We start from the raw sequence: 27,031 nt of genomic DNA, 5'->3' as shown, positions 1-27,031 counted from the left end.
AATTAATTACGAGCGTTAAAATCCCAGACAAAACAAAAAACAATCTACATTATTGAAAACACATTTTTCCATAGTCTGAGAATTAACGAATTTGGCATGACGAAGATTTTTGATGCGATAAATGCGTTTTTGAAACTTTATATGCTGGTCGAATTCAATTATGTTGTCGTTAAAATGTAACAAATCGTATATGAGAAGTTAAAAAAAGGAGTTGTGTACGGTGAATAATCTTTTAAAGGAAATAATACCATTCGCATCGCAAAAAATTGGACTGCGCACTCATAACAGCGGATTTTCTGCGATCTGTCAAATCAGTATAAAATCTGACGGTTTTCTACACGCTAACCGCTTTTCAGTTAAACTTTATACGGATAACTCCGACTGCAAAACATAGCACGAAATCCAACATTTAATGAATGATCGCTACCGTGTCGTCGAACTCTAAACTTATTTAAACAACTACAGGTTTTCATTTTTTTTCGTGAATTTGTTCGCTGATTGACTCCATCGCAAACAGGTTTTTATATTATTCATTTTCCCGTGATTGACCAAGCTTCTATAAACAATAGATAATAATATAATAATATTTGGTATACATGTTTGTTTGACAACTTTTTATTAAATCATCTTTCAATGTTTTCCGCTTGTTCATCCGATTTAATTTCAGTCGATAAATAATCCTTATGTAGAACAATGCTCATTTTTTTCTTGAATACTGTAATTTTTTTTTACAGTGGTACCCTACGGGAGCCCAAATCAGCTATCGCAGAAATAGAAAAAAAGAGTGGATCAGCAATAACTTTTCTCGCTTTGCTTCTATCGAGCTCATCTCTTCAGCGTTTGTAAACAACATGTTCTGCATCACATTGAATGTAATTTTATGAAAATTGCTCCACTGCTGATTTTTTAATGAATTTATAAAGTTGAACTATACGAAAAACCGTCCACACTTACCCCGGTGTACCTTATATTATTTTTATATATTTTTTTTATATAAAACCAAATTTCATGATTAAGTTTATTGTTCGTACAGAATAGTATAGTGATGACCGATTGATTCTCTATCGTTAATAGCGATTTTCTTTTTTGTCTTTTTCATCCCGAAACATTACGAAACTTCGATATCGACTTTTTCCGATTTTTTTAATCTTTTTTGTTCCTGCTAAAATACTAAAGAGACTACATAGGCTCGTTATAAAATACATCACACACAAGCTTACTAGTTGAGTTAATTAAAAAAAAATAGTATGATTTTTTAATACTTCTCTCAAAAAAAGTTTGATAAGAATTAAAAAATAATTAAATTATTTAGTTTCTTATGAATTCGTCCAACTAGTTTTTCGACCAGTTTTTCGTTCCCTGGTGAAATTTTTTTGTGAGCTTCTTCGGGTATTTGGGCTTCGGGTTTTTTGCCGAAGCCGAAAGTATTGAAGCTTTCGAATCGGGATCGTTCGGAATTCGGAGCTTTGGAGCCGGTTGTTGATTTCCTAACTTTTTTTCAAACAAAAGCTTGATCGTACTTTTAATAGTAAGCTCTCCAAATATCGAATTAAAGTTTGCAAAAGAGGAAAGGAGATTTCCTCACTCAAGTGTTTAAAGTGAAAATTTCAGATAAAAAAAAAACGAAGAGATCATACATTGGCGAATATTTGTTCAACTTTTTGTTACAAATCGGTATGGATCGAAATTTTTGCGTGGTTTTTCCAACAGGTCTCTGAATTTAAATTTCTCTCCATTAAGGTAGAATATTATGCACACGTTTTGAACGAAACAGAAAAGATACACCGAAAAAATTCTTCACATGACCGCTACGTGAAAATGTACATAGATTTTTGCCACCATGAAAATCATGTGAAACCTACGTGAATTTCAGGTAGCAAACAGAGCTCGCGCAGCAAGCAGATAATTCACGTAATTTTCATATGAGTTGTACGTGAATTAAACGTAGATCGAATGTGGGTAGGGATTCGTTCTGCTACGTGCAATTCACGTAGATTTCATTGTAATATTAATGTAGGGAGGTTTTTTTTTCGGGTATTTCAAATAAAAATGCTTTGATTTCGGAAGTAAACTTTATTATACGACAAAATAACATATTTAACACTTGAACTTGCATAACACTGACACTTTGTAACTCCACTCAATTCATTGAACAAAAATTCGTCGAAAAATGGAATTTATTTTTGTCATTTCTATCATTTTTTGTTATTTTTATTGTGTTGCATTTTTGCATGCTCATTTAATTTGCGGATATTTTTGCCATTTTGGTCATTCTTATGATTTGTAATTTTATTTAAAAAAAAATTGTCACAATTTTCATTTTCGTCTTTGTGGTAATTTTATCGTCAGTTTTATATTTTTTAAAGTTTTGGTTATTTTATATGAACTTTTTTCCATTTTTTTAATCTGGTTTTTGAAATTATGAATTATTTTTATTCTTTTATGTGTTGTCATTCTGTGAATTTTTGTTAATTTAGCCATTATATTAACTTTTCTACTTTATTGCTATTTTGGAAATGTTGTTATTTGTGGTTTTTCGGGTCATTTAATTTTTAATTTTTTTTGTAATTTGTCGCATTTTTGTAATTTCTATCATCCTTGTCAATTTGATTTTTTTTTAAATTTTTGTCAATAATCAGTTAGCGCTCAACTTCCGAGCTAGACGGTCGGTTTTTTCTATCGTTGCTATCGGAAGTCGAACACGGACTACTTTTAAAGTACATTTTATTATCCGAAATCCGTCGGGGACCAAGTGCCGCCGCGCATGGTGTTTTTCGCGATGGGGCGCCGCGAGAACACATTTCGTATAGACTTTTCGTTGGCTCCAAAGCCACCTACCCACGAAGAAGTGCATAAATTCATTGCTCATGAGCTTGGATTGAAGCGCGAAAACGTCCTACTAATACAACCAAACCGCCGTCTTGGTTGTTTTTACGTGGAGGTCACTGACCTCGAACTCGCTCAGCGTGTCGTACAAGATCACGATGACAAACACTCCCTTGTTTACAACGGGAAATCGTACAAAGTACGTATCGAAATGGAGGATGGAGCAGTGGAAGTAAGACTGTTAGATCTTACTCGCTCCATCACCAACCAGCAAGTTGCTGACTTCTTGCAAGCCTACGGTGAAGTTCTCACAATCCGAGATGTATTGTGGGACGAAAAACTGTTTTTCGGTGGTACGCCGACAGGAATTCGCTCGGTGCGCATGGTAGTGTTGAAAAACATACCATCACATGTGTCAATCGGTGGAGAAAGAACTGCTCTGATCTACAAAGGTCAGCGGCAGACCTGCGGTCATTGCGGGGAATTTGTACACACGGGTATCCCGTGTATACAAAACAAAAAACTGCTTGTCCAGAAACTGGCTGCAGACCAAACGTATGCAAACGTTACCAAAATGAACACACATCCAAACCCAACCCACGCTGCTAACCCACGTCCCGTACAGGCTCCGAGCGCCAAGACAAGCGTTCAAGAGCGACAACAACACACACAACCAACTACGGCTCCGACCGTTGTCGTGGATAAGCTCGATATCACGAAGAAATCGCAGCAACCACTCATGCCACCACCCGCCAAACCGACCACCTCCACCGCCACCACCTCTACGATCCAGCTTAGAAGCCACGACATCACACGCTCCAAAACTGATGGAAACGAATCCGATATTTCGATTTCCTCAGACTCTTCTAATAGCAGCAGGAAGAAAGTGAAACAAAACCAACCGAGCAAAAAGTTGAAAATAGCTGTCGACGGTAACGTATCCACCCAGGAGGAGGATCTTTGCATGTGATGGCTATGATCAGCTGCAACTTCGGAACCATAAACATCAACACAATCACCAACACTACCAAACTAAACGCGCTTCGAACATTCATCCGAACTATGGCCCTTGACATCGTCTTTTTGCAAGAAGTTTACAGCGAGCAACTTTCCATCCCAGGCTATAATGTAATAGCAAACGTAGACCACAACAGAAGAGGAACGGCAATCGCACTGAAAGAGCACATTCGATATTCGCACACAGAGAAGAGTACTGATGGCAGATTGGTCGCAATAAGAATACACAACACCACGATTTGTAATGTGTATGCGCCCTCGGGTTCAGCAATGCGAAATGACAGGGAAAGGTTTTTCAACGAGACTATCGCCTACCATCTCCGACATCGAACCCCCAACATAATCCTGGGGGGCGATTTTAACTGTGTCATCAGACAATCTGATGCCACGGGATATAATATGAGCCCTGCATTACAAGCGACAATCCAACAGCTTCAGCTACATGATGTATGGATAGCATTACGACCCGGCATCCCAGGACACACCTATATAGCACACAACTCCACATCCAGGCTCGATCGTTTTTACGTCAGCACTGGTCTCCTCAACCAGCTGAGAACAGCTGATGTGCACGTCTGCTGTTTTTCAGACCACATGGCAGTCACAGCTCGAATTTGCATTCCGCTTCCTCACTCATCCCCCGGCAGAGGATTTTGGTCCCTACGTCCTCACCTTTTAACCGACGAATGTGTCGAAGATTTCCGGAATAGGTGGCAATTCTGGACTCGACAACGGCAAAACTACCGATCTTGGATGGACTGGTGGCTTCTGTGTGCCAAACGGAAAATAAAATCGTTTTTCAAATGGAAATCAAGAGAAGCCTTCGAAAGTTTCCATTGCGAACAGCAGCGGTTGTACATGTACCTGAAAGAAGCATACGAACGCTACTACCAACATCCCAACGAGATACAAAATATCAACCGCATCAAGGCAGAGATGCTGGCACACCAGCGTCGTTTCACTGCACTATTTGTGCGGGCAAACGAAACCTACGTTTCCGGAGAGCCACTCTCAACGTTCCAGCTTGGAGAAAGAATAAGGAAGAAAACGACGATTGAAAAAGTGGAAAACGAAGAAAGTGAAGTGTTAGAAGATCCGATGGCAATACAAGAGTACATGGTTGAGTATTTCAAAAACTTATATGCACATGTTCCAATGGAAGATCAACAAAGTGAACAAACATTCCCGTGTGTTCAATTAGTGCCAGACGAGAATGAACGAAACGATGCCTGCATGAACAGTATAAGTACCACTGAAATTCTGAACTCTATAAAATTCAGTTCACCGAAAAAATCCCCGGGACCAGACGGTATTCCCAGGGAATTTTACCTGAAAACGTTCGACGTGATTCATCGTGAGTTAAACTTGGTTATGAATGAAGCAATAAGTGATAATTTTCCGGCTCAATTCGTTGATGGGGTTATCGTGTTAGTGAAAAAACGAGGGTCTGGGAACAATGCAGGCTCGTTCCGTCCAATCTCACTGCTAAACAGTGACTATAAAATACTCTCGAGAATACTCAAAGAGAGACTAAACCATGTGCTCGAGGAAAACCATGTGCTCAGTGATATCCAAAAGTGCTCCAACAATCGTCGAAACATCTTCCAAGCCACGTTGGCTCTGAAGGATCGAATAGCTCAACTAACCGCCAGAAAAGAACGGGGAAAGTTGATATCATTCGACCTAGACCATGCGTTCGACAGAGTAGACCACGGTTATCTCTTCAACACGATGATACGCTTGGGAATAAATTCGCGCCTAGTAGAATTGCTGACGCGTATTTATGCGCAATCCAGTTCGAGACTGTTGATAAACGGGCATCTCTCCGCTCCTTTTCCAATTGGCCGATCGGTGCGACAGGGAGATCCTCTCTCTATGCATCTGTTCGTTCTCTATATCCATCCACTATTGCGACAGCTACAGGTGGTCTGTGGCTCTGATCTCTTGGTTGCTTATGCGGACGATATCAGTGGAATAATAACAAGCGCCGAAAAAATCGATCTAATGCGAGAGCTGTTTCTACGATTCCAGAGAGTAGCGGGAGCAGTTTTGAACTTGTCGAAAACAACAGCAATAGATGTGGGATTTGTAAATGGGAATCCCATCAGCATCGCATGGCTTGAAACGATGAACACAACCAAGGTATTGGGTGTTACCTTTTGTAATTCGATACGCAACATGATAAGGCTCAATTGGGATGCCCTTGTCACTAGCTTCTCTCGACTAATGTGGCTCCACTCGCTTCGTTCCCTCAACGTGTACCAGAAAGTAATCCTTCTGAACACGTTTGTCTTGTCCAGAGTATGGTACATATCATCAATTCTTCCCCCGTACTGCGTACACACAAGCAGGATAACAGCAACCATGGGTAGCTTCATTTGGCGAGGCGCCGTGGCACGCGTACCCATGCAACAATTAGCGCGAGCGAAAAAAAACGGCGGACTTGGTCTACATTTGCCAGCATTGAAAACTAAAGCACTTCTAATCAACAGACACATGCGTGAAGCTGATTCCATGCCGTTTTATCGAAGCTTTATCCAACAAGCAAACCTCGAAAATCAAACTCGTCCCACGGACCTACCCTGCTTGAAGATGATTCTCAGCATATATCCCCAATTACCAAGCCAAATAATTGAAAACCCGACAGCAGCAAGTTTGAACAGTTTTTTCATCGACCAAACGGATCAGCCTCGCGTAGAGAGGATCTTCCCAGCCGTAAACTGGAATCGAGTGTGGAGTAATATTTCATCGTCTCGCCTATCGACGGGCGTGAGATCACTGCTCTACATATGGACTAACCAAAAAATATCCCATCGTCAGCTATTGTACACACAACGGCGTGTGCCCGACGAAAACTGCGAATACTGTGGCCAGGTAGAGACAGTGGAACACAAATTTTTTTCATGCCAGCGAGTGAGAGCCGGCGTGCGCTTGCTTCAACAGAAGATCAACTTGCTGTTCAACGATCATCAAATTGTTCTTGTGAATGATCTTATCGTACCGCTACTTGATAGAGTAGGGCTTGCAAAACGCATTGCAATATTTAAAATTTTAGCTAAATTTATTGATTTTATAAATGAATGCAATAATGTAGTAGATGTAGATGCATTAGAATTTCACTTGACAGTAGAATAATCACAACATGTACGTACATAAACCTAAACTGAACAATAAAGATTTATAAAAAAAAAAAAAAAAATAATATCATATTTTTTATTCAGTTATTTTTTCATTGTTGTCGAAGTTTTGGTTAATAATTTTGGCAATTTTTGTCATTTGTTTCAGTTTTGTCGTTTCGAACAGTTTTGTAATTTTATGTTTTATTTGTCAATTTTGTCGTTTTTGTAATTTTCGGCATTTGAACACTTGTCATTTTTTGTCACATTGGTCATTTTGGTTTATGATACTTTGGTTATCAAATGTTCTATCGTTTTTATTTATTTTGTCATTTTTGTAATTTCTGAATGTTTGGTAATTTTTAATGTTTCGATATTTTTTTATGTTCTCATTATTTTTATATTAAGAAGATTTATCTATTTTCTCAATTTTATCATTTTTTAATTTTTTTTTTAAATATTTGCAATTGTTATTACCATTTTTTTTCTTTTAAAAATATTTTTCGTTTTTGTTATTTTCGTAATTTGTGATTCGACATTTTTGTCATTTTTGACATATTTTTTATTTTCGTCATTTTTGTTATCATTGTAATATTTTTTTGCTGTTTTTGTCATTTGTGCTTTTTGATTTTTGCGATTTCTGTAGTTTTTGTGTAAATTGTCTTTTTTTGTATAAAAGTCGATGTAATTTATCATTTGGTTTATTTCAATTTACGGATTTTTTTTTAAATAACACTAGATATTAGTAGAGATTTTATACACTTTAAGTCATCTGAATTAAATTTTTTTATTCGATTTTTTCCAATTTCAAGTCAACATATTGCTTTGATTAAAAAAGTTTCTCAAAATAGTTCGACATAGAGAGAGATAACTGTGGTGTCGTGTCACATGGGAGCTTTTTTTGTTATTTGCCTTATTTGTGTTTGTTCCATTCTGAGCTTTCGGCGTTCTTCGCGCATCACGCACCCTATCATAAAGCCTTGCGTAAAAATAGGGTTCCGGTAGAATGAGCGGCTTGAACTGAACTCGACCCGTACAGAGTTTGCTGCGGCGCGTTCGATTTCGATCCATCTGGCCAAGTAAATGGCCAAAGCAGACCAGAGGAAAGCTTTTCTTCAGTTCACTTCAGCTCAGTTCGGTTTCAACCGTCGCCGAGTCGAAGCGTTGTGTTTTTCGGGATTGTTTCTCGAGTTTTCTGGTTTCTGTCGGCCGTGCGCGCGATTTTGTTTTTATTTTTTTGGACTCTTCTCAACTGGTGTTGAATAATGGTGGGGTTTATCTCATTTTAATTTGGAATCCGCTTTTACGTGTTTTGTGTTTGGCAAAACTTCTGGAAAAAGACGATTACCCACAAGTGCGAAATCACGTGCGTTTTTGATTCGGAGTTGAAATCCGATTAACTGTATCGAAAATTGAGCTGACGGCAGAGAAGTTCTGTTTTATGAATTTTGGGCATCATTTTCAGTGATCAGTGACGTAAACAAACAAAACAACTGCAGCGAGAAACGTTCTTCTGATTAAAGGTGATTATCATTCGTTTTTAATGTTTTTAAAGTGGATTAAATAAAGTTCTAAATGTGATCGAACAGCTGATCAATTCAAGGAATGAATTAAAAATAATAGAAAAGTGCGTCCAGTACTAACACATCCATTGATCCGTCCGTAATCCAGTTAGGGCGCCACGACCACGACAGATCATTGCCGTTTTTTATGTTTTTATCATTCCTCGATTCATGAAGCTACATGCGCTGGAACCGACCGAGACGATGTAGAGTTTATTTTGCGCAAAAAGGTATTAGCATCATCTCGTCTCTAGAAAACGGACCGAGGAATCTATCACTCAAACTCTGACGCATCCAAGTGAGCTGTGCTGTGAATCTGTTGTGACCAGCCTTGCCAGATCTACGGATTTCTCCGTAGTTCTACGGATTTTAAGCATTTTTACGGAGCTACGGATCGATGCTCGAAATCTACGGATATTCAGCATTTCCTACGGATTATTGAAAAATTTCAAGGGATTCTGCGGATAAATCAAAATTCAAAGTGACGACCAAAAAAAAAAAAAAGGTCATCTAGTTTTATTTCACCGAAATCAGTACATTTTTTCGATTTCCGTAAAATCTACGGACTTGACCGGTTTTCAATCTGGCAACGCTGGTTGTGACATCCAGGGGAAAAATATCAATGACCAAATCAACATGGTTCAATTGGAATTCCGATGCATAGCTCATACGAAACGATTGGAACTCTATTCTCGGAATAAAAGATTTTCCAAGGTTGGCTGATGCATTTTATGTAAATGCGGAATATTTATCACTTTGTTATGTTGATTAGATGACAAATGCAGTAGGTAAACTGTAAGTTATCATCGCAAAGGTTTTGATTTTTATAATATCACTTGCTGCCATGTGTGCTTTGCTACACCAATATATGAAACTACATAATCAGATTATTTTTGAAAATTATTTAAATTTAGTTTTATCTGTAGATGATTAAATCGCAACATCATTCAGGTGAAACTTCTTCGAAATGCCAACTGCAACTTGAGTTTCAAATTGCAGTACAAAGATAAAATACAACGATTTAGTGTTTATTTGTGAAGGAAGATCTCAAACTACATTAGAAACATTTTCGTAAACTTATAAAATTATGTTCGACCTTTGGCCATTTGCTTATAAAGTTTTTATTGGAGCTGTACTTCATCTTCCTATCTCACTTCTGGAAAAAGGGGGATGTGAGGGTATTGAATAATCATGGAAATATTTATCGTAATCAAGAAAGTCGTGCCAAATTTGGTATACGATCAAGTTTCTCGCGACATTACGTAATGCAAAAATGCACTTTTTTGACCCCCTCCGTATGTTACAAATCGTAACTCGGCCAGGTACCCCCTATGAAAATAACGTAACGCTAAAAAAAAGAGTTTTAACATAAGTATACCATCATACTATGGTAGAACATTCTTTGTCAGAGGCACTGTTAATTGGAATAATCTTCCCAACAATTTAAAAATAATTAATAATAAGTCAGAGTTTAAGAAAAGGTTGCTTGAAGAATTCATGGAGTAAAACAATAAAATAGATAAATAAAACTAAAAAAATCTGACGGAACGATTAGTTTTTAAGACCAAGCCCACCGGGCGTTCCTATTTCGGTCGGTATTTTAGATGGTTTAATTGGTTGCCTTTTTATCTACTTACTGATTTTCGCACCCATTGTAGCCATCCAGGTTGGTATTTTTGTTTGTTTATTTTCTCATAGCGATGACCGGTTGTGTTGCTACCGGGTTGCTACATATACGCATCCAGTAACAACCTACTGCTCGAATGCTATTTCTCGAATCAAGTTAGCGACTGTTGGTGCGATGGTGGGTTGATAGATATGTTGCTAAATGTACTCGATTCGAGGTTTAGCAACCATTGATGGGCTTGGTCTAAGAAGAAGAAATAGAAATGAAATATGTACGCCAAATTGTAACAAATTAAAAGATTGTTATCTTACGTTGCAAAAATAAACAAAATAATAATAAAAATAATAATAATAATAATAAGTATGTTAAACGTTCTGCAAAATATCGTGGAAACACTTCTCAAACCCAAATATCTTCCCCTACCAAATTTGAATCCATTTTTTTGGTGATTTTTTTAGATATTCAACTAAAATTGCATGAAAGTTCCCCTCCTCAATTCCCATCATCCAATTGGAAGGAAAGAGTTGCATCAAATTTTTATCGTATACAAACACCCTCCAATTCCAAATTTGATTCCATTTGCTATATTATTTCTCGAATTATGCAAAATTGTATGAAACCCCTCTCCCCTTTCTATCTACTCGCTGGGAAGGCGGGAAGGGCACCAAATAATCATGGAAACATTGCTCGTATCCAAATACCCTAATTGCTCGATTAATTCTGGAGTTATGCAAAAAACTATAGGAAAGCTCCTTGTTCCCCTTCCTATCTACCCATTAAAAGGAGCAAAGCCATTATAAAAACTTTCCTCATATCCAAATATACACTCCCATGACAAATTTGGTTCCCATTTGCTCTTTTATATCTCGAGATAAGCAAACAATTTTATGAAAGGCTCCCTTTCTATCTTCTTTCCCCGTGAAGAGGACGGAAAGAGTACCAAAAAATCATAGAAACATACCAAACCAAATTTGGTTTTCTTGCTTGATCACTTCCTCAGTTACGCAAAAAAATGTATTAAAAACCCTCTCTCCTTTTCTTTTCCGCATTGGAAAGAGGGAAGGGTTTAAAACTAGCATAGAAACATTTCTCGTTTCCAAGTATAAGGGAGCCCCCCTTCGTATCTCCTCATTGAAAAGAGGTAAGAGTACCAAACCAAATGCTGAAAAATACGATTTGCCAGGTTTTTAGGAAATTCGACCACTGTGCGTTTCAAAATATTTGTTTAAAATTTTACTCCTGAATTTATATTTTATAAACTACAGCTGTTGAAAAAACTATCTGAATAAAATTGTGTTCTTAGCGAAATAAAATAAATGTTTAAATGGGACGTACAGTTAGAGCAATCGCCCATAATTTTCTAGTTTATCCAACAAACCTTTCTATAAGTGAGGATTTCAACCCTCTGTAGCATAAACTTGTTTTCATGGCTAGACTAAGGGAACTTAAGAAGTTCCTGAAAACGTTCCCGAACTTCGGTATTGTTAATAAAAAATACATTTTGGTACGAAAAGAAAACTTCAAAGTAGTTAATTATTGTCTATGGAAACTCATTGAGAATCACTTTGAATTTTTACCATCTTTAATTTGTTTTATCTTTCACTATAATCAATTTTAAAATGCGTTTTTACTCTAACCCTTCGTTTCATGAAGTAACAAATTTGCAAAAATTAATGTATGGAAAAAATTAAAAATCGAAGGCTCGAGTTCGATTGCTGGTCGAGGTATTTTTTTCATTTACCATTCAAATAATGTATGAGTTTGTGTGAATTGTTGGTGTTCCACAAACATACACATAATTTTGTTGACTCACCGTCAAAATACATCGATCATGAATGGTAAATGAAAAAAAAAATCGCCACTACCAGGAATAGAGCTCGAGTACTTTGGTTAACTCTCCGACACCTCACCATTAGGCCAAATCATCCGACGAAACAAGTCAAGCTGTAGCTCAGTTGACTTCATCGAGTTCAATTCGCTGCTAGATTCTATGGCAGAAGACGCTCATCGTGCCCCGATTAATGGTGATTATACTGCCCCAGAGGGGGGTTCATTAAGCCCCTGCAGTGACTGATGTTCAGCTTTCGACAAAAACTTTAAAATGTATTTTTCTAACGTTTTTATCTACTTTTTTAAGTTTCAGCCAGATAACAAATAGTCTGCTTTAGTGTCTGAACACGAAACAGTGATACAAGTCACATAATATACAAAGCTGGAATTTGAAATGCATCGGGCAGAAGAAGGGAATACCTGGCTGTTTTATCTAAAAACCTGGAATAATCCGGGATTTTTTTTTCAAAATTTTCAACACAAAATCCGGTCAAATTATTAAACATAAATCGAAGAAAAAACACTTGAATCGGTATTTTTATCGAAACACTTCAGAAGATTTTAGATCGTATTTAAGGCTCAGCAAATCTTTCATGATTGTTTTTATGAAACTTGCTCTAAAAATTCTTTTTTGGACGCAAAAATAAAAGATTATAATAACTAAATTCAAATTTTTGTTTTATTTTGCAAATAAAGTGAATAAATCTGTGCAATATCCGAGCTATTTTTCAACGAAATCCGGGAAACCGGGCCGGACCAAACCTTTTCAAAATTTTGTATCAAATATCCGGGCAAGTGCAGGTTAAACCGGGCAATCTTGCTAGATTTCTTTAGAGGGATTTCATTAATCGTTGAATATTTAAATAGAAAAACGGCTCAGAAAAAAGGAAGAACATACTAAAATGAATTAACTTTCAATAAATGCCTAGAATAGTTACGATCTTTGAGCTTATCTTCTAGGTTATGTTAGAATTAAACATTTTGGAACTTTATTAACCTTTTTAACGAATATTTGGTTGTGTTTGACCAGCCCGAACTAAGCGCCATAGCCATCAACAAATTTGAACCAACAGAATTTAAATTTCATTTACAAGACTGAAACAGCGTTTATGATTAACGGAAATTAGTTTCTTGCATTAAAAACTACTGATTGTTTCTCAAAGGATTGATTTGTATATTCAACTGAAGTTCAAGTGTAAAATAAAAATTCAGGAAAAATTTTCGAATGAATTGATAAAGAGAAAGAAATGAATGTTTTTGTATCACTGTGATTGCATGGATAAAATCAACGAGAAACACATCACTTAAATTCTGATCTACATTAAGACGGTGAAATCAAAAGAGCTTTTGAACTTTTTGAACAGTTTTCGAATTCACGTCTTGAATATCGATCTATTTTCTTGAAAGGCATACACCCAAAATTCAGCCTCTGTGCCAATGCACAGTGGTCCAAAAGGGCTAAAAGTGGAACTTTTTTCGTAGCGCCTCTGTCTTTCATATTTTCTCTTAAGTGTCTTCAGAACATTTGCTTCTTCAAACATGCTTCATAACTTGAAAGCATCAAAAGTTAGTCAAAGTCCACTATAAAAAAATTGAAAATTCTAACTTTCTTATTTCAATAGATAGAGCTTTACATTATACTACAAAGTTGTAGAACACGTAAAAATATGAAACTTTGTTGAATACATTAAAACTCTATCTCTTTTTAGAGCAGAGTTATAAAGATTTTATTTTGAAAGTTATATAAAAGTTAGTTTTTTAAACTTAACTATAGTTAGATGAGGATTTACATGAATAAAATGTTCTAAACATTTGTTGGGGCATTCAAATTACACGTTTTGCACAAGATTTCAACATTCTACGGCGTTCCCTTGCCAAGTTATTGCAACTTTAAGTTTTATTTTTACTCAACTTCACGAGCGTTTATTGCAAAAACGTGCAAGTGAATTTTCAAAACTAATAAACCACATTAAAGCTTGAACTAAGTGCAACAAATTGGTGTTGTTTTCATTTGTCTCCACGCGCTTGTATTTGAACACAACAAGCTTATATTTGATGTGTTTTACGTGTTTCCATACAAAAAATGGAAAAATTGATTTCCAGGCTACGCAGATGCTACGAAAAACGAAGGCAGAAGGTAGTGGAAAACTAATTTTTGTATGGAAACACGCAAAACACATCAAACGTATGCTTGTTGTGTTCAAATACAAGCGCGTGGAGACAAATGAAAACAACACCAATTTGTTGCACTTAGTTCAAGCTTTAATGTGGTTTATTAGTTTTGAAAATTCACTTGCACGTTTTTGCAATAAACGCTCGTGAAGTTGAGTAAAAATAAAACTTAAAGTTGCAATAACTTGGCAAGGGAACGCCGTAGAATGTTGAAATCTTGTGCAAAACGTGTAATTTGAATGCCCCAACAAATGTTTAGAACATTTTATTCATGTAAATCCTCATCTAACTATAGTTAAGTTTAAAAAACTAACTTTTATATAACTTTCAAAATAAAATCTTTATAACTCTGCTCTAAAAAGAGATAGAGTTTTAATGTATTCAACAAAGTTTCATATTTTTACGTGTTCTACAACTTTGTAGTATAATGTAAAGCTCTATCTATTGAAATAAGAAAGTTAGAATTTTCAATTTTTTTATAGTGGACTTTGACTAACTTTTGATGCTTTCAAGTTATGAAGCATGTTTGAAGAAGCAAATGTTCTGAAGACACTTAAGAGAAAATATGAAAGACAGATGCGCTACGAAAACAGTTCCACTTTTAGCCCTTTTGGACCACAGTGCAATGGCGTATAATCAATTATGTGATACCGGGCTCTACTGACAGAATGGATCCACTTGGTCTGAGAGAGAGAAGAGGAGGAAATAAATAACTAACGTGCGACGCGTGTTGAGATAAGTTTGGCTTCGTTAATTGTCCCGTAATAAATTAGTTGTGAAGTGCAGTGAACCTGTTTCTTTAATACTCCGAAGTACCACAAACTGGCGACGAGGTTGGTCTGAAACTGCAGGTAATTAAAAATAGTAATTTTACAAAATATTGGTGAATTTAAACACGGAAATTTGTACGTACAGTTTTGAGGTTAGGGTCTCTGTATTCGATGTTCGATCCCGAATCAACCAAGTTTTCAGCTTGGAGTTTGATTCTGGGACTTATTTCGGGGAGAAAATAATCATCGATAAAAGAAAAAAAACAAGCTCATCGTGTTTCCAAACATTATTAATGAAGATATGTTACGATGCGTGTGAAGCAAATTTACCTTTTAGATGAAATTTGAATGTGCTGTTTCGTCAGGCACGGGTTCCTAGAGGGACTGTTGAATGTGTTAATTTTAAACACGGGCCAATTTGGTCGGGATGAATGTGCTGTTTCGTCAGGCACGGGTTCCTGAAGGAACTGTTGAATGTGTTATTTGAAACACGGACCAATTTGGTCGGGATGTATGTGCTGTTTGTCAGGCACGGGTTCATTAAGGAACTGGTTAATGTGTTAAGTTAAACACGGACCTATTTGGTTGAGTTGAAGGTGTAGTTCCTACACGGGTTTAAAACCGCTTAATGTATTTCAAAGAAATACGGACCAATTTTGGTTGAATTGAATGTGCATCAGCAAAATACTGGCACGGGTTTGAAAAAAACCGCTTAATGTGTTTCAATGAAACATGGACCATTTCTGGTTGATTAAATACGTATAAATAAAGCTTTAATGAATTATTTTCGAAAAAAAGAATATATAATATATAGATGAAAAAAAGCAAATGGAAAACTGAAAAAAAAAATCTTTCTATTTTGTGTTTCGTTTAGGATCGTCAACATGGAGAAATTTGATATCCCGATGTTCAAGTTTAAGCACTTGCCATTCAATGAAGTGCGGAACGAGTGGGCAAGATATAAGCGTCATTTTGAGTTCTTAGCTTTGGCTAACGGGATCACTAATAAGACAAAATTGAAAAATATCTTGCTAGCTCGTGCTGGGCCAGAGGTTCAAGATATCTTCTGTAGCATTCCTGGAGCGAATGTCGAAGAACGAATTGGTGTTGACCCGTACAAAATTGCGATTGAGAAATTAGATGAATATTTCGCGCCGAAACAACATGAAACCTATCAAAGGTACACATTTTGGACTCTGAAGCCTAATGACAGCGAAGAATCATTGGATAAATTCCTCCTTCGTGTAATGGAATTGTCTTCCAAATGCCAATTCGGCCGCACGGAGAAGGAAAGCCGTGAGATTAGTGTGGTAGATAAGATTGTTCAATTGGCACCGCCCGAGTTGCGTGAGAAATTTATTCAGAAAGAGAATCTTTCGCTCGACGACGTTATTCGAATGGTTAATTCTCATTGCTCCGTTAAATATCAGGTTTGTCAATTGTGTTTTATATTAACTATTTATTTATATTTATATTTAAATTTATATTTAATTTTAAATTTATATTTAAATTTATATTAACTATTTATTTGCCTCTTGAAGGTTGGTCAAATGGAGCCATGCTCTTCGAAGCATTCGACAGGTTTAGCGGAAGTGAACCGTGTTCGAGACTCGAGAAAAATTGAATGTTTCAGATGTGGTGGTCAAGATGGTCATCTAGCAAATGACCCAGACTGTCCAGCGATAGCCAAGAAATGCGACAGATGTGGCCGTAAAGGCCATTATGCTTCAAAATGCAATACAGTCCAAAATCGCAATAGATGGAACGTCAATCGTGGGCGTGCTGAGTTGAAAGGAAACCAGCGTAAGCGTTTTAAGAATGAATATGTCAGGATGATCGATAGTACCGGAGACGAAGGTAAATATGATACGAATCAAAATACTTGTTTTGTATTCAGTATTGGCGAAGGCGAGGAATTTGTGTGGCTGATAGTAGGAGGAGTTTTAACTCAATTCCTTATTGATTCGGGATGCGAAAAAAACATTCTGGATGATAGGACGTGGAGAAACATGATTAAACAAGGTGCCAGTTTTGAAAATTCTCGATCATTCTGCAACCAAACATTTAAGGCATATGGCCAAAATTCGGAATCGCTTCAAGTAATGCAGGTGTTTGAAGCAAACTTAGTTCTTAACAATCACTTGAAATCTGTTAATACTCGTGCAACTTTTTACGTCATTAAAAATGGAACACAGCCTTTGTTAGGAAGAACAACAGCCAAAGAACTGGGAGTACTGTTTTTAGGCTTACCTAGTTCGCAATCTGTGGACATACAGCGCATGTATACCGAGCAAAAGCATTCGTTCCCCAAGATCAAAGGTATTAAACTTAAAATTCCAGTCGATGAATCTGTGACGCCGGTAATTCAGCATGCTCGACGTCCTCCATTGGCTTTATTGAACCGGATTGAAGAAAAGTTACAATCCCTCTTATCATCAGATATAATCGAAAGCGTAAATGAATTCAGTCCTTGGGTCTCACCGTTAGTAACCATTGTGAAAGACAATGGAGATTTGCGTTTATGCGTCGACATGCGGAGAGCAAACGTTGCCATAAAACGTGAGACGCATCTAATGCCAACTTTTGAAGATATATTACCACGTTTGAAAACAGCAAAAGTTTTTAGCAGACTCGACATCAAAGATGCTTTTCATCAAGTCGAACTTCACGAGTCATCTCGCCAAATCACAACGTTCATAACCCACAAGGGAACTTTTCGATACAAACGGCTCATGTTTGGTATCTCGTGTGCTCCAGAAATGTTCCAGAAAATTCTGGAACAGTTACTTTCAAGGTGCCAACATGTTGTAAATTACATCGATGACATCTTGGTCTATGGATCGAATGAAGAAGAGCATGACCGGGAACTTAAAATCGTCATGGATATTTTCAAGAACCATGATATTCTTCTAAACCAGAAGAAATGTATTTTCAAAGTATGAAATTTACAATTACATATAGTATGGAAAATTATTTTGTTAATAATCTCATTTTATTCAGGTAAACTCAGTTATCTTTTTGGGTCATCAAATATCGAAGGATGGTATAAGACCAGAGGAATCTAAAATAGAAGCTTTATCATCATTTCGGGCCCCGGAATCAGCAGAGGAGCTCAGGAGTTTTTTGGGTATGGTGACATACGTTGGACGATTTCTGCCAAATTTAGCCACCATCTGTGCCCCTTTACGGGTTCTAACACAAAACGACACACCTTTTGTTTGGTCTGTAGAACACGGCAAAATCTTTATAGAGCTTAAAAACATGGTGATGAACATTAAAAATCTTAACTTTTTCGACAATAAAAGAAGAACTCGAGTAGTAGCCGATGCGTCCGCGACAGGTTTAGGAGCCGTTCTTCTTCAGTTCGAATCAGAAGTAGATGATTCCAAGCCATATATCATTGCATATGCTAGTAAAACATTGAGCCAAACTGAAAAGCGATACTGCCAAACCGAAAAAGAAGCCCTAGCGTTGGTTTGGGCAGTTGAGAGATTCTCAACCTATCTACTTGGCCGTAAATTTGAGTTGGAGACTGACCACAAACCCCTGGAAAACATATTTGCGATAACCTCAAAGCCTTGCGCACGTATAGAGCGATGGATTCTGCGTTTGCAAGCATATTCATTCACCGTTCGGTATCGGAAAGGCTCTGGTAACATAGCGGATCCATTTTCCAGATTAGCTAATGTGAATTCGTGCGAGGATTTTGATGCTGACGGACCATTCTTGATATTGGCTATCCTGGAGTCAGTAGCAATTGACACCAAAGAACTCGAAGTTGCTTCTGAATGTGACGAAGAGCTAACTGCTGTCCGAAATATCATTCTAAGTGGAAAGTGGAATCAACCTCAATTGAAACCCTACGAAATATTCCGAGACGAGTTAGGCGTGATTGGACAGGTGCTGATAAGGGGTACGAAACTCGTTGTTCCAAGTAAGTTGAGAGAGCGTATGCTTATTTTGGCACATGAAGGACACCCAGGAGAAAGCGTGATGAAACGTCGTTTAAGGGATCGAGTATGGTGGCCAGGGATGGACCGAATGATATCGACTTATGTTTCCAGATGCGAAGGATGCCGATTAGTATCGTTGCCAGATAAGCCTGAACCAATGCAACGTAGATCGCTTCCTACGAAACCATGGGTAGACATTGCTATTGATTTCTTGGGCCCTCTGCCGACCGGAGAAAACCTGTTGGTTGTAATCGACTACTATAGTCGATACAAGGAAATCGAAATCATGACAAATATTACGGCAGAAGAAACAATAAAGCGTCTACACGGTATTTTCACAAGGTTAGGATTTCCAATCACGATAACGTTGGATAACGCCAGACAATTCGTGAGTAATAAATTCGAAACGTATTGTAAGAACAACGGAATCCATTTGAACTACTCCACTCCATACTGGCCCCAAGAGAACGGCTTAGTCGAGCGACAGAATCGGTCGCTTTTGAAACGACTCCAGATAAGTCATGCGATGGACCGCGACTGGAAGAAAGATTTACAGGATTATTTACAAATGTACTACACTAGTCCGCATTCCATCACTGGAAAAACTCCAACCGAACTGTGTTTTGGACGGACTATTAGGTCAAAAATACCATGTCTGGCAGACATAGAGTCGGCGGCAGTAGATGAGGAAGTTCGTGAAAGGGACAAACAGCGTAAAGAAGAAGGAAAAATACGGGAAGATAAGCGACGTGGTGCGAAAATCTCTGAGTTGAAAGTAGGTGACACGGTGTTAGCGAAAAACTTAGTTCGTGGGAATAAACTGACACCGCAATTCAGCCCACAGGAATATGTCGTGAAGAATAGACAAGGATCGCGAGTAACCATTGAGAACAAAGATAATAATAAGCTTTATGACCGGAAAACAGCTCACCTGAAACTGGTACCTTACCCGATCTCAAACACTCCTACTACCAGCTCCACAGAAGATCCTCCAGATAACAATGCATCTGATAACCTTTCAAGTGAAACTAATTCTGGCAGTAATAATCATAACTCTGAACGTTCCAGATCAGGCCGCACTCGTAAAATGCCAGAAAAACTAAAAGACTATATCCTTAATGAATTTGACTGATAGAGTTGGCGGCTTATAGAAAAGGGGGGATGTGATACCGGGCTCTACTGACAGAATGGATCCACTTGGTCTGAGAGAGAGAAGAGGAGGAAATAAATAACTAACGTGCGACGCGTGTTGAGATAAGTTTGGCTTCGTTAATTGTCCCGTAATAAATTAGTTGTGAAGTGCAGTGAACCTGTTTCTTTAATACTCCGAAGTACCACAAATTACATAGCATCATTGGTACAAGAAGATAACGCGACCGGTGCTGATTCGATTTGCTCCCACCGGCATTAATCTCCCAAGTTAACCGAATTGCGTATGTCTGAAAGAAACAAAATAAAAACGCTTTCACGTCCCTCCCTATCGCATCACAAGACGAAGAAGGATGGAAATAAATACCGGCCAACACCAGGCAGCCAGCGAACCGAGCACTGTGCGTGTGAATGTAGCAAAAGTAACAACAAAAACATCCTTCTAAGGCTGATGTCATGCTGAAGCAACTAGCAACGCGACCTACAACGCAACGTTCACACGACTAACCAGCTCTCATTTGATCTCCATGGAAATCGCGCAGACCTGTCATACTGGTCGCTTGGTGTAGCGCGACCAATCTGATGCCAATGTGTTTAGTAGCGCGACTAGTAGGAAATCCAATAGGAACATTGTTTTTTCTCGATTTGAAGCAGTGATTCCGGGTTTTAAGCACAATAGTACGAAGATCTGTCCGAACTTGTGATAATAAACTAAAAACTATCTTTATCGGCGAGAAAATTTTCATGAATTCTTAGTTCCGGCAAAAAAACAAGGAATTTTGTCGGTTCAAATTTCGGCATTCTTGCAATCCGGGTCGTGATTTGATGAGTTTTTGATGGCTCCGGAAAGAAAGGAGACGATTCAAAGCATTATCAGATGTAGAGAAGTGATGATTTGTAGGGAATTTCAAAGTGACAGGTCGCGCCAGCATGACATACCAATGCAATGCAACGCAATCTTATTGGAACGTTGCGTTGCGTTGCGTTGCTAGTTGTTTCAGCATGACATCAGCCTAATTCAATCCCTTCAATCCACCGGCAAACAACCACGGCCAAGCTGTGCGTGTGTATGCAGTAAAAGCAACAAAAATAACATTCCTTCAATTCAATCAACCGGCAAACAACCACGGCTAAGCTGTGCGTTTATATGTAGCAAAAGCAACAACAAAAACATTCCTTCAATTCACCAGCAAAGCTGCCCGGCTTTAGCAGCTGTGTATATGTAGCGTGTGTATGTAGGCAGTAAGCAAAGCACAGTTCTCATTCAATGGGTTTCCCGTTCCTTCACTCCCGTTCCTTCACTCCCGTTCCTTCACTCCCGTTCCCTTTCCCGTTTCCATCACAAGACAAAGGAATGCATTGAAAGGAGGCCAAACGCCGGGAAGCCGCCGTTGTGCGTTTTTTTATGATTGATCGGTGACAGAGAGCGTATGACAAATATCCCTCGTCCAGCATGAAGCTCAAATAAAACACTGGTTAGAATGTCGGACTGGCAAGACGATATAGTTGGTGATTTGAGTTCGACTCTCCCTACGGGCGCCTGTAGTTTATATTTTTATTTTCTTGTTTCTGGGATGAATTATCCAATAGGAAGGAAATCCCATAAAATGTTTTTCTTGTTTCGCTTCAATGTAGTGGTCATGCATCATTTTAGTTGGGAGCCGAGTCCTTATGCCAGTTACGGTTTTTCAAACATATCATCTTCGGCACAGTGCACATTTCAGCGCATTATCGGCACAGAGATTTGCTAAATAGGCATTGGATTTTTGCAACCTCTTCTATGCGTGTAGGGTTTTAAAAAGTTTTTAAAACACATTCAAACGAGGTATTTGAAATAAATAAAATACATGATGGTTGCACATAAGATTTCAAAATTACCTTCTTTGTTATTTGATTTTACGTATTTCCCATTTTTTTGAATAAGTTTTTAAAAATTGAAATTATCTTAAATATGCCAATATTTTAAGGATCAATTAAAAAAAAATTATTCAAACGCTTATTAAAGACAGAAAACCGTTAAATAGAGCTTTTGAGAACTGATTTTTCGGTTTTTGAGAGTCGGGAATTCTGTGAGACCATGCGGGAAAGAGTCGGGAAAAACGCGGGAAATCAAAAATTGAATTTTATTGGCCACCCTGAATATAGCTGTTTATATGGTTAAATACGGGGAACTGAAATGAAAGGAGAAAATTCGTCAAGGAGCACACAAATTGTGCAGCCAATGATTGAATTTGTGGTAATTTGTGGCAGTTTGTTAGAGAAAATTAGATGGTTTTATTTAAAATGAGAGAAACCAGTGCTCAGAGAGAGTGAAAATGTGACAATTGTTGCAAATTGTTGCAATTGTGTTGCAGTTGTGGAATTTCGATCATTACCACTCCAAATGCAAAGAATTCTCTCTTGATTTCAATCCCTTGGTTGAATAAGAGTCCTCCTCAAGGTGGCCACTATACCCTTATTTCTCCTACTTTTTTAGCAATACTTTGCTGCGCACCAGCAATGGCGTCAGTTGAATTGATTGTTTTTCAATGCCAAAAGCTTATATTTTTTTTGCCTGATAAAATACGAAGCTACGGTTTTGGACAAAGTTGAAGAAACAAAATTTATGTTGATTCTTCAGAACAAAGTATTCAATTTTGCCATACAAATCTAAAAGTTAAAAATTATTCATGTTAGTCATGTTAAAAAAAAATTCTGCATAAAACCATGGAGGAGTTTTGAACCAAAACGAAGCTTTTCAGACCCTAATGTTCAAGAAATTCAAAAATAACCCCTAATCGATTCAATATACAATCTCAGTTCCTGAATATCGAGGGGTTAGTTTGTATAAGAACTTTTAAATTGTAGATTTGCTTACCAAAAAAAATGGAGCAGTTCATTTGGATCGTTTTTATTTGTCAACAAAGCATTTTGACACCTGATTAGATTTGGCATCTTTCGATTTATTGATTTTTTCGCGATTACAGCTTTATGCTTGTTTATCCAATTATGAAATACCTTCTTCAACGATTTTTGAAATCATAGGGAATATTTCGATTCAATTAGCATACCTACATAGTGAGTATGTGTGGTAAGTGAATCGCTAAAATTAGAGTTTTTTCTGGTAAATCCTATCCTATTTCCTTGATACAATATTTGATAAATTTCACTCAACGCATAGTACCTAATATATACTAGAAAAAATTATGAATAACGTAACACATGTGTTCAATATTTTCTTTTTCAGATTATCCACAAGACAATGAACTGAAATTTCGAGTTAACTAAAAAGAGTTCGAGATACCACTGATTCTACACTTTCCAACGGAATTGAAGTCACACCGATTAAGCCTCCCGTTCGTAGCTTCGGGAACTCGAAGAAAGATCTGCTGCTGTTGGCTGGCTGGCGTCGATCGGAAAAAGACAGAAAGAAATCCGAGATAGCCCTAGGCGGAAATCGCAAACGGAAACGTCCACAAGAAGAAGTAGAAAAATCGCCTGGCGCAAAGTGTCGAAGATTAGCCCCGAAAAATCGGCGACTGAATAAGAATAAAACAGATAGTAATTTTAAAGTTTATTACTATCGTATAATACCTTTTGCCGCAAACAACGCGAACGATAAGCCGAACGTTCGACGGGCTCAGATCGCCGAATTTGCCAAGATTTTACCTTCCTCGGCCTTTCTTCCTGGGCCAGGTTTTATTTTCAACTTCGAGCACTACTTCCTCCGAGTGAATGTTGGTTATAGTTCGGGTTCTGGACCCAAGGCAAGCGCAAGGGAAAGGGGGCTAATTTAGTGTGTGGATTCAATCAGCGATTAAAAAGTAATCCACCGTTTTCGGGGAGCTTTTGCGTGTTTGGGAGAAATTAAATTCGAAGAAAACGAGCCGTGGGGCCAACGAGGAGTAAAAAAAGATCAGTGCCGCGGCCTCGCTCAATGTGTGCTTGCTTCAAACAAATCAGCCAGCAGGAAGGAAAAGGTGACCGGATAAATTTAAGCGAGATTCGTAAAAGTCTCGAAACGACGTCCGCGTGAGTGTGTCGAGTGTATCGAGTTAAGCACAAGAAACCAAGAGCTGAAGCTCAAGAGAAAAAAGCTAAATAAATAAAACGCCAAAAGAGTTGTCCCAAAATGGGTGAAATTAGCAAAACGGCCTCGCAGTAAAGTTGGGTTATAATAATACCTACTTCGAATGTAAAAACGAGAAGAAAAAAAGTTCAACACTGCTCCAATGGAATTCGGTGAATATCTCTGGTGGTGAAGTGAAGGTTGAATTTCATCTCTCGACAAATTTTTCGGAACAAGTTCTTTTTTGCTTCTGGTGCCTTTCTCAGTGACGTGGACGTGGACGCAAAACAACGTGAAGTTCCGAGATTGTGGCGTTTTTGAGGGTTTTTTTTTCGGTGAAGTTTTATGTACCTTTGTGCTACTCTGGTGCCGGTGCTTATTGGTTTAGGCTGCATCGGTTAATCACATCTCTTCGGTGGTCCCCTGTCCTGCCTGGAACGTTTGGTGTTTTACTTTTTCTTGTTGTTATGATCAACTGATTTTGCGGTGAAGGTGGAACTTTTTTTTGAGTTTCGGCTGCCCTTCGAAACAACTTCGGATCGTCGTTGATTACAGGTGAGTGAAGGTTCAGGTGTACCCGACTTTTTGAATGGGGTTTTGGGATGAGTTATTGCAATTGATTTAAATTGTTTATCTGGCGAAATGATTGATTTTATAAGTGTTTTAGTCGCAGCAGTACTTAGACAAATTTATCTGAACGTAACAGTAGTTTTATAGACAAATCTACAAAAATTGAAAACTATAGGAGACCGACTCAAGCTCAATAAAACCGAACATTAGTACGAAAATAAAACCTGGAGTTAAATTTCATCTATGAGCTCTAGTTTTCATGGTACGGCTAATCACAGACAAAAAAAACGTTAATTTTAAATAAAATTGATCGGTTAATATTCAGAAATTTAATTTATTTATCAACTCTGTTAAAGACTACAATGCGTTAGTTAGACTCATAGTTTGAAAAAAACTAGAGACTTACCTAAGTTAACAAAAGATCCATCTTAAAAGATTGCTTTATTTAGCTTCTACGATGTTCAGCATTCTATTCAGCTAAACATTTGGGTTCTTATCGATACTTTCAAGTTCCATGGTGGGAGCTGTGTGTGGTGGCCAAGGTTGCCGAAAAAAAAATCTGTGTCATAATAACGAAAAAAAAACTGACTTTCTGTGATTTTACCTATTTTACATTTTACATAAGAAAAATCAAATAACATTACCATTTTTTATCATATTTTTTCTATTCAAAGATAAATATACACAAAAAATTGAATTTTGAAAAAAAAACGTCCCTTATTTTAAAATTCTGTGAAATCTGTGAATATTCTCAAAATTCTGTGTTGTGTGACACAGATTCCGTGACGAAAATTGGCTCAAAATTCTGTAAAATTATAGATTTTTCTGTGATTTTGGCAACCTTGGTGGTGGCTAGCCTTTGCATGAGTGAGACTGTCAATAAATAAATTTTAGAAAAAAAGAATTCATTTTCTCGCTCTCTTAGCCCACACCCCTTAATTTTAATATCTATGTTTCCTTAACTCTTTGTACTTACATGAAAAATTTGAACCTGAACCTGCGAGTTGAGAACTGATCACGACCACAGTACCATGGCTAGTGCTTAGATACCTCGAGATACTTCGATGTGATGTAATGTTTCTACTTCAGCTCATTTTTGTTCTAATAATGGGAAGGATATGAAATAAAATTTTGTAAACAATTCATCTTATATTCACTGTCACATGTTAAGAACATATTTGAAAAAGGGTCGAAAAATACATTCCACGACCTACTTGATCATAAAATATCAAGATTTCCAAAAAAAATTCTGTGTTTTTGCAAAAACAAAATCTGACATTCTACGATTTTACCCAAAAACTCTGTGGTGGTTTAGTGGTTTTCTGTGATGTTATTTCATTGAAAATTCATGACAAATTGGGTTTTTTTTACATTATATTTGAGAAAAATCAATAAGCACTACCAACCTTAGCATAGTTTTCTAATAAAAAGTTAAAAATCTAAATTTCATAAAAAATAACAAAAAATTGACAAAAAAAATTGGAAATTTCAAAAATTCTGTGAACTTTGTAAATATTTCAAAATTCTGTGTTCTGTTATTAAAATTTTTCTCAAAATTTTGTGAAATAATAGATTTTTCTGTGATTTTGGCAACCTTGGTTGTTATTTCTTGACATGAGATTCTTGTAGGTTAATTAATAAATTTTCAAGGGATTATTTTCGAATTTGTAAAAGATTGTGTATGCAACTCGTAGCAAAACAAGATTTTTTTTAAACTCAATGCATAAATAAGTATTTTGTAGCCAAGATCTGCAAAAAATTACATTCTGCATGTCTAGTACGTACTTAAATAAGTTTGTAAACAAACAATACAGTGCTTTTGGAAACGATTTTAAAGAAAGTATAGTTTATCTATGTCAGTTTGTTTATTTGAGCCAAAACGAATATATATAGAAGAAGAATTATTTTTTGTATTTTTTTGTAATAGAAGAAAAGTTGAACCTTTGCACTCGCCCAAGTTTGCACTTGCCCCGGTGTATCTTATTAAGATTCCTTCAAAAATAAATAATAACTCCAAGTATTTTGATGAAAAAAGATTTTACCAAAACCTTTGGCTCGGATCAAAACTTCAAATCATCGATCAGAAATTTCTAAAATTATCTTTAAAAATATTTGTCAACCCTGTAGATCAGGGATGCGCAAGCCGCGGCCCTTGAGACCTTCTTGTACGGCCCGCGAAGCTTTTCTCAGATTGAATATATTTCATTTTTTTTCGATACTTTTTTTCAATACTCGCCAAATTCACGCTCGATTTTATCACGGTTTTTGTCTCTATTTTATCACGGTTTTTTTAAAATCATCCAGAAATCAGAAACCATTTCCAGGACCTTAATTTTCTTTCAAAAGCGTAGATCGTCTTTGTTCATGATATTTTTTATGGTTTATATTATG

At 37.1% G+C, this 27,031-nt stretch overlaps 1 protein-coding gene and 1 long non-coding RNA gene across 2 annotated transcripts in view; both read left to right on the top strand.

Moving 5' to 3' along the window:
• Positions 1 to 27,031, top strand: part of LOC129758735 (uncharacterized) — a 265,463-nt gene that overhangs the window by 120,619 nt on the left and 117,813 nt on the right. The window lies entirely within an intron of this gene.
• LOC129758728 (uncharacterized protein K02A2.6-like) lies at positions 14,800 to 17,917 on the top strand. Its single transcript, XM_055756332.1, has 3 exons — positions 14,800 to 15,001; positions 15,795 to 16,350; positions 16,462 to 17,917. Exons 2-3 carry the CDS (start codon positions 15,805 to 15,807, stop codon positions 17,860 to 17,862), a joined length of 1,947 nt encoding a protein of 648 aa, XP_055612307.1. The 5' UTR covers positions 14,800 to 15,001; positions 15,795 to 15,804; the 3' UTR covers positions 17,863 to 17,917.

The sequence above is a fragment of the Uranotaenia lowii genome, chromosome 3 (assembly GCF_029784155.1).
Source record: "Uranotaenia lowii strain MFRU-FL chromosome 3, ASM2978415v1, whole genome shotgun sequence".
Classification (NCBI taxonomy): domain Eukaryota; kingdom Metazoa; phylum Arthropoda; class Insecta; order Diptera; family Culicidae; genus Uranotaenia; species Uranotaenia lowii.
The sequence above is the reverse complement of the archived record's forward strand: the minus strand, read 5'-3'. Positions and strand labels throughout refer to the sequence as shown.

What these genes read in the sequence shown, in the direction of transcription:
- LOC129758728 (XM_055756332.1), top strand. Translation starts at nt 15,805, where the DNA reads ATGGAGAAATTTGATATCCCGATGTTCAAGTTTAAGCACTTGCCATTC. An exon ending in ATTGCTCCGTTAAATATCAG is followed by an intron (nt 16,351 to 16,461) that starts GTTTGTCAATTG and finishes TGCCTCTTGAAG; the next exon opens with GTTGGTCAAATGGAGCCATG.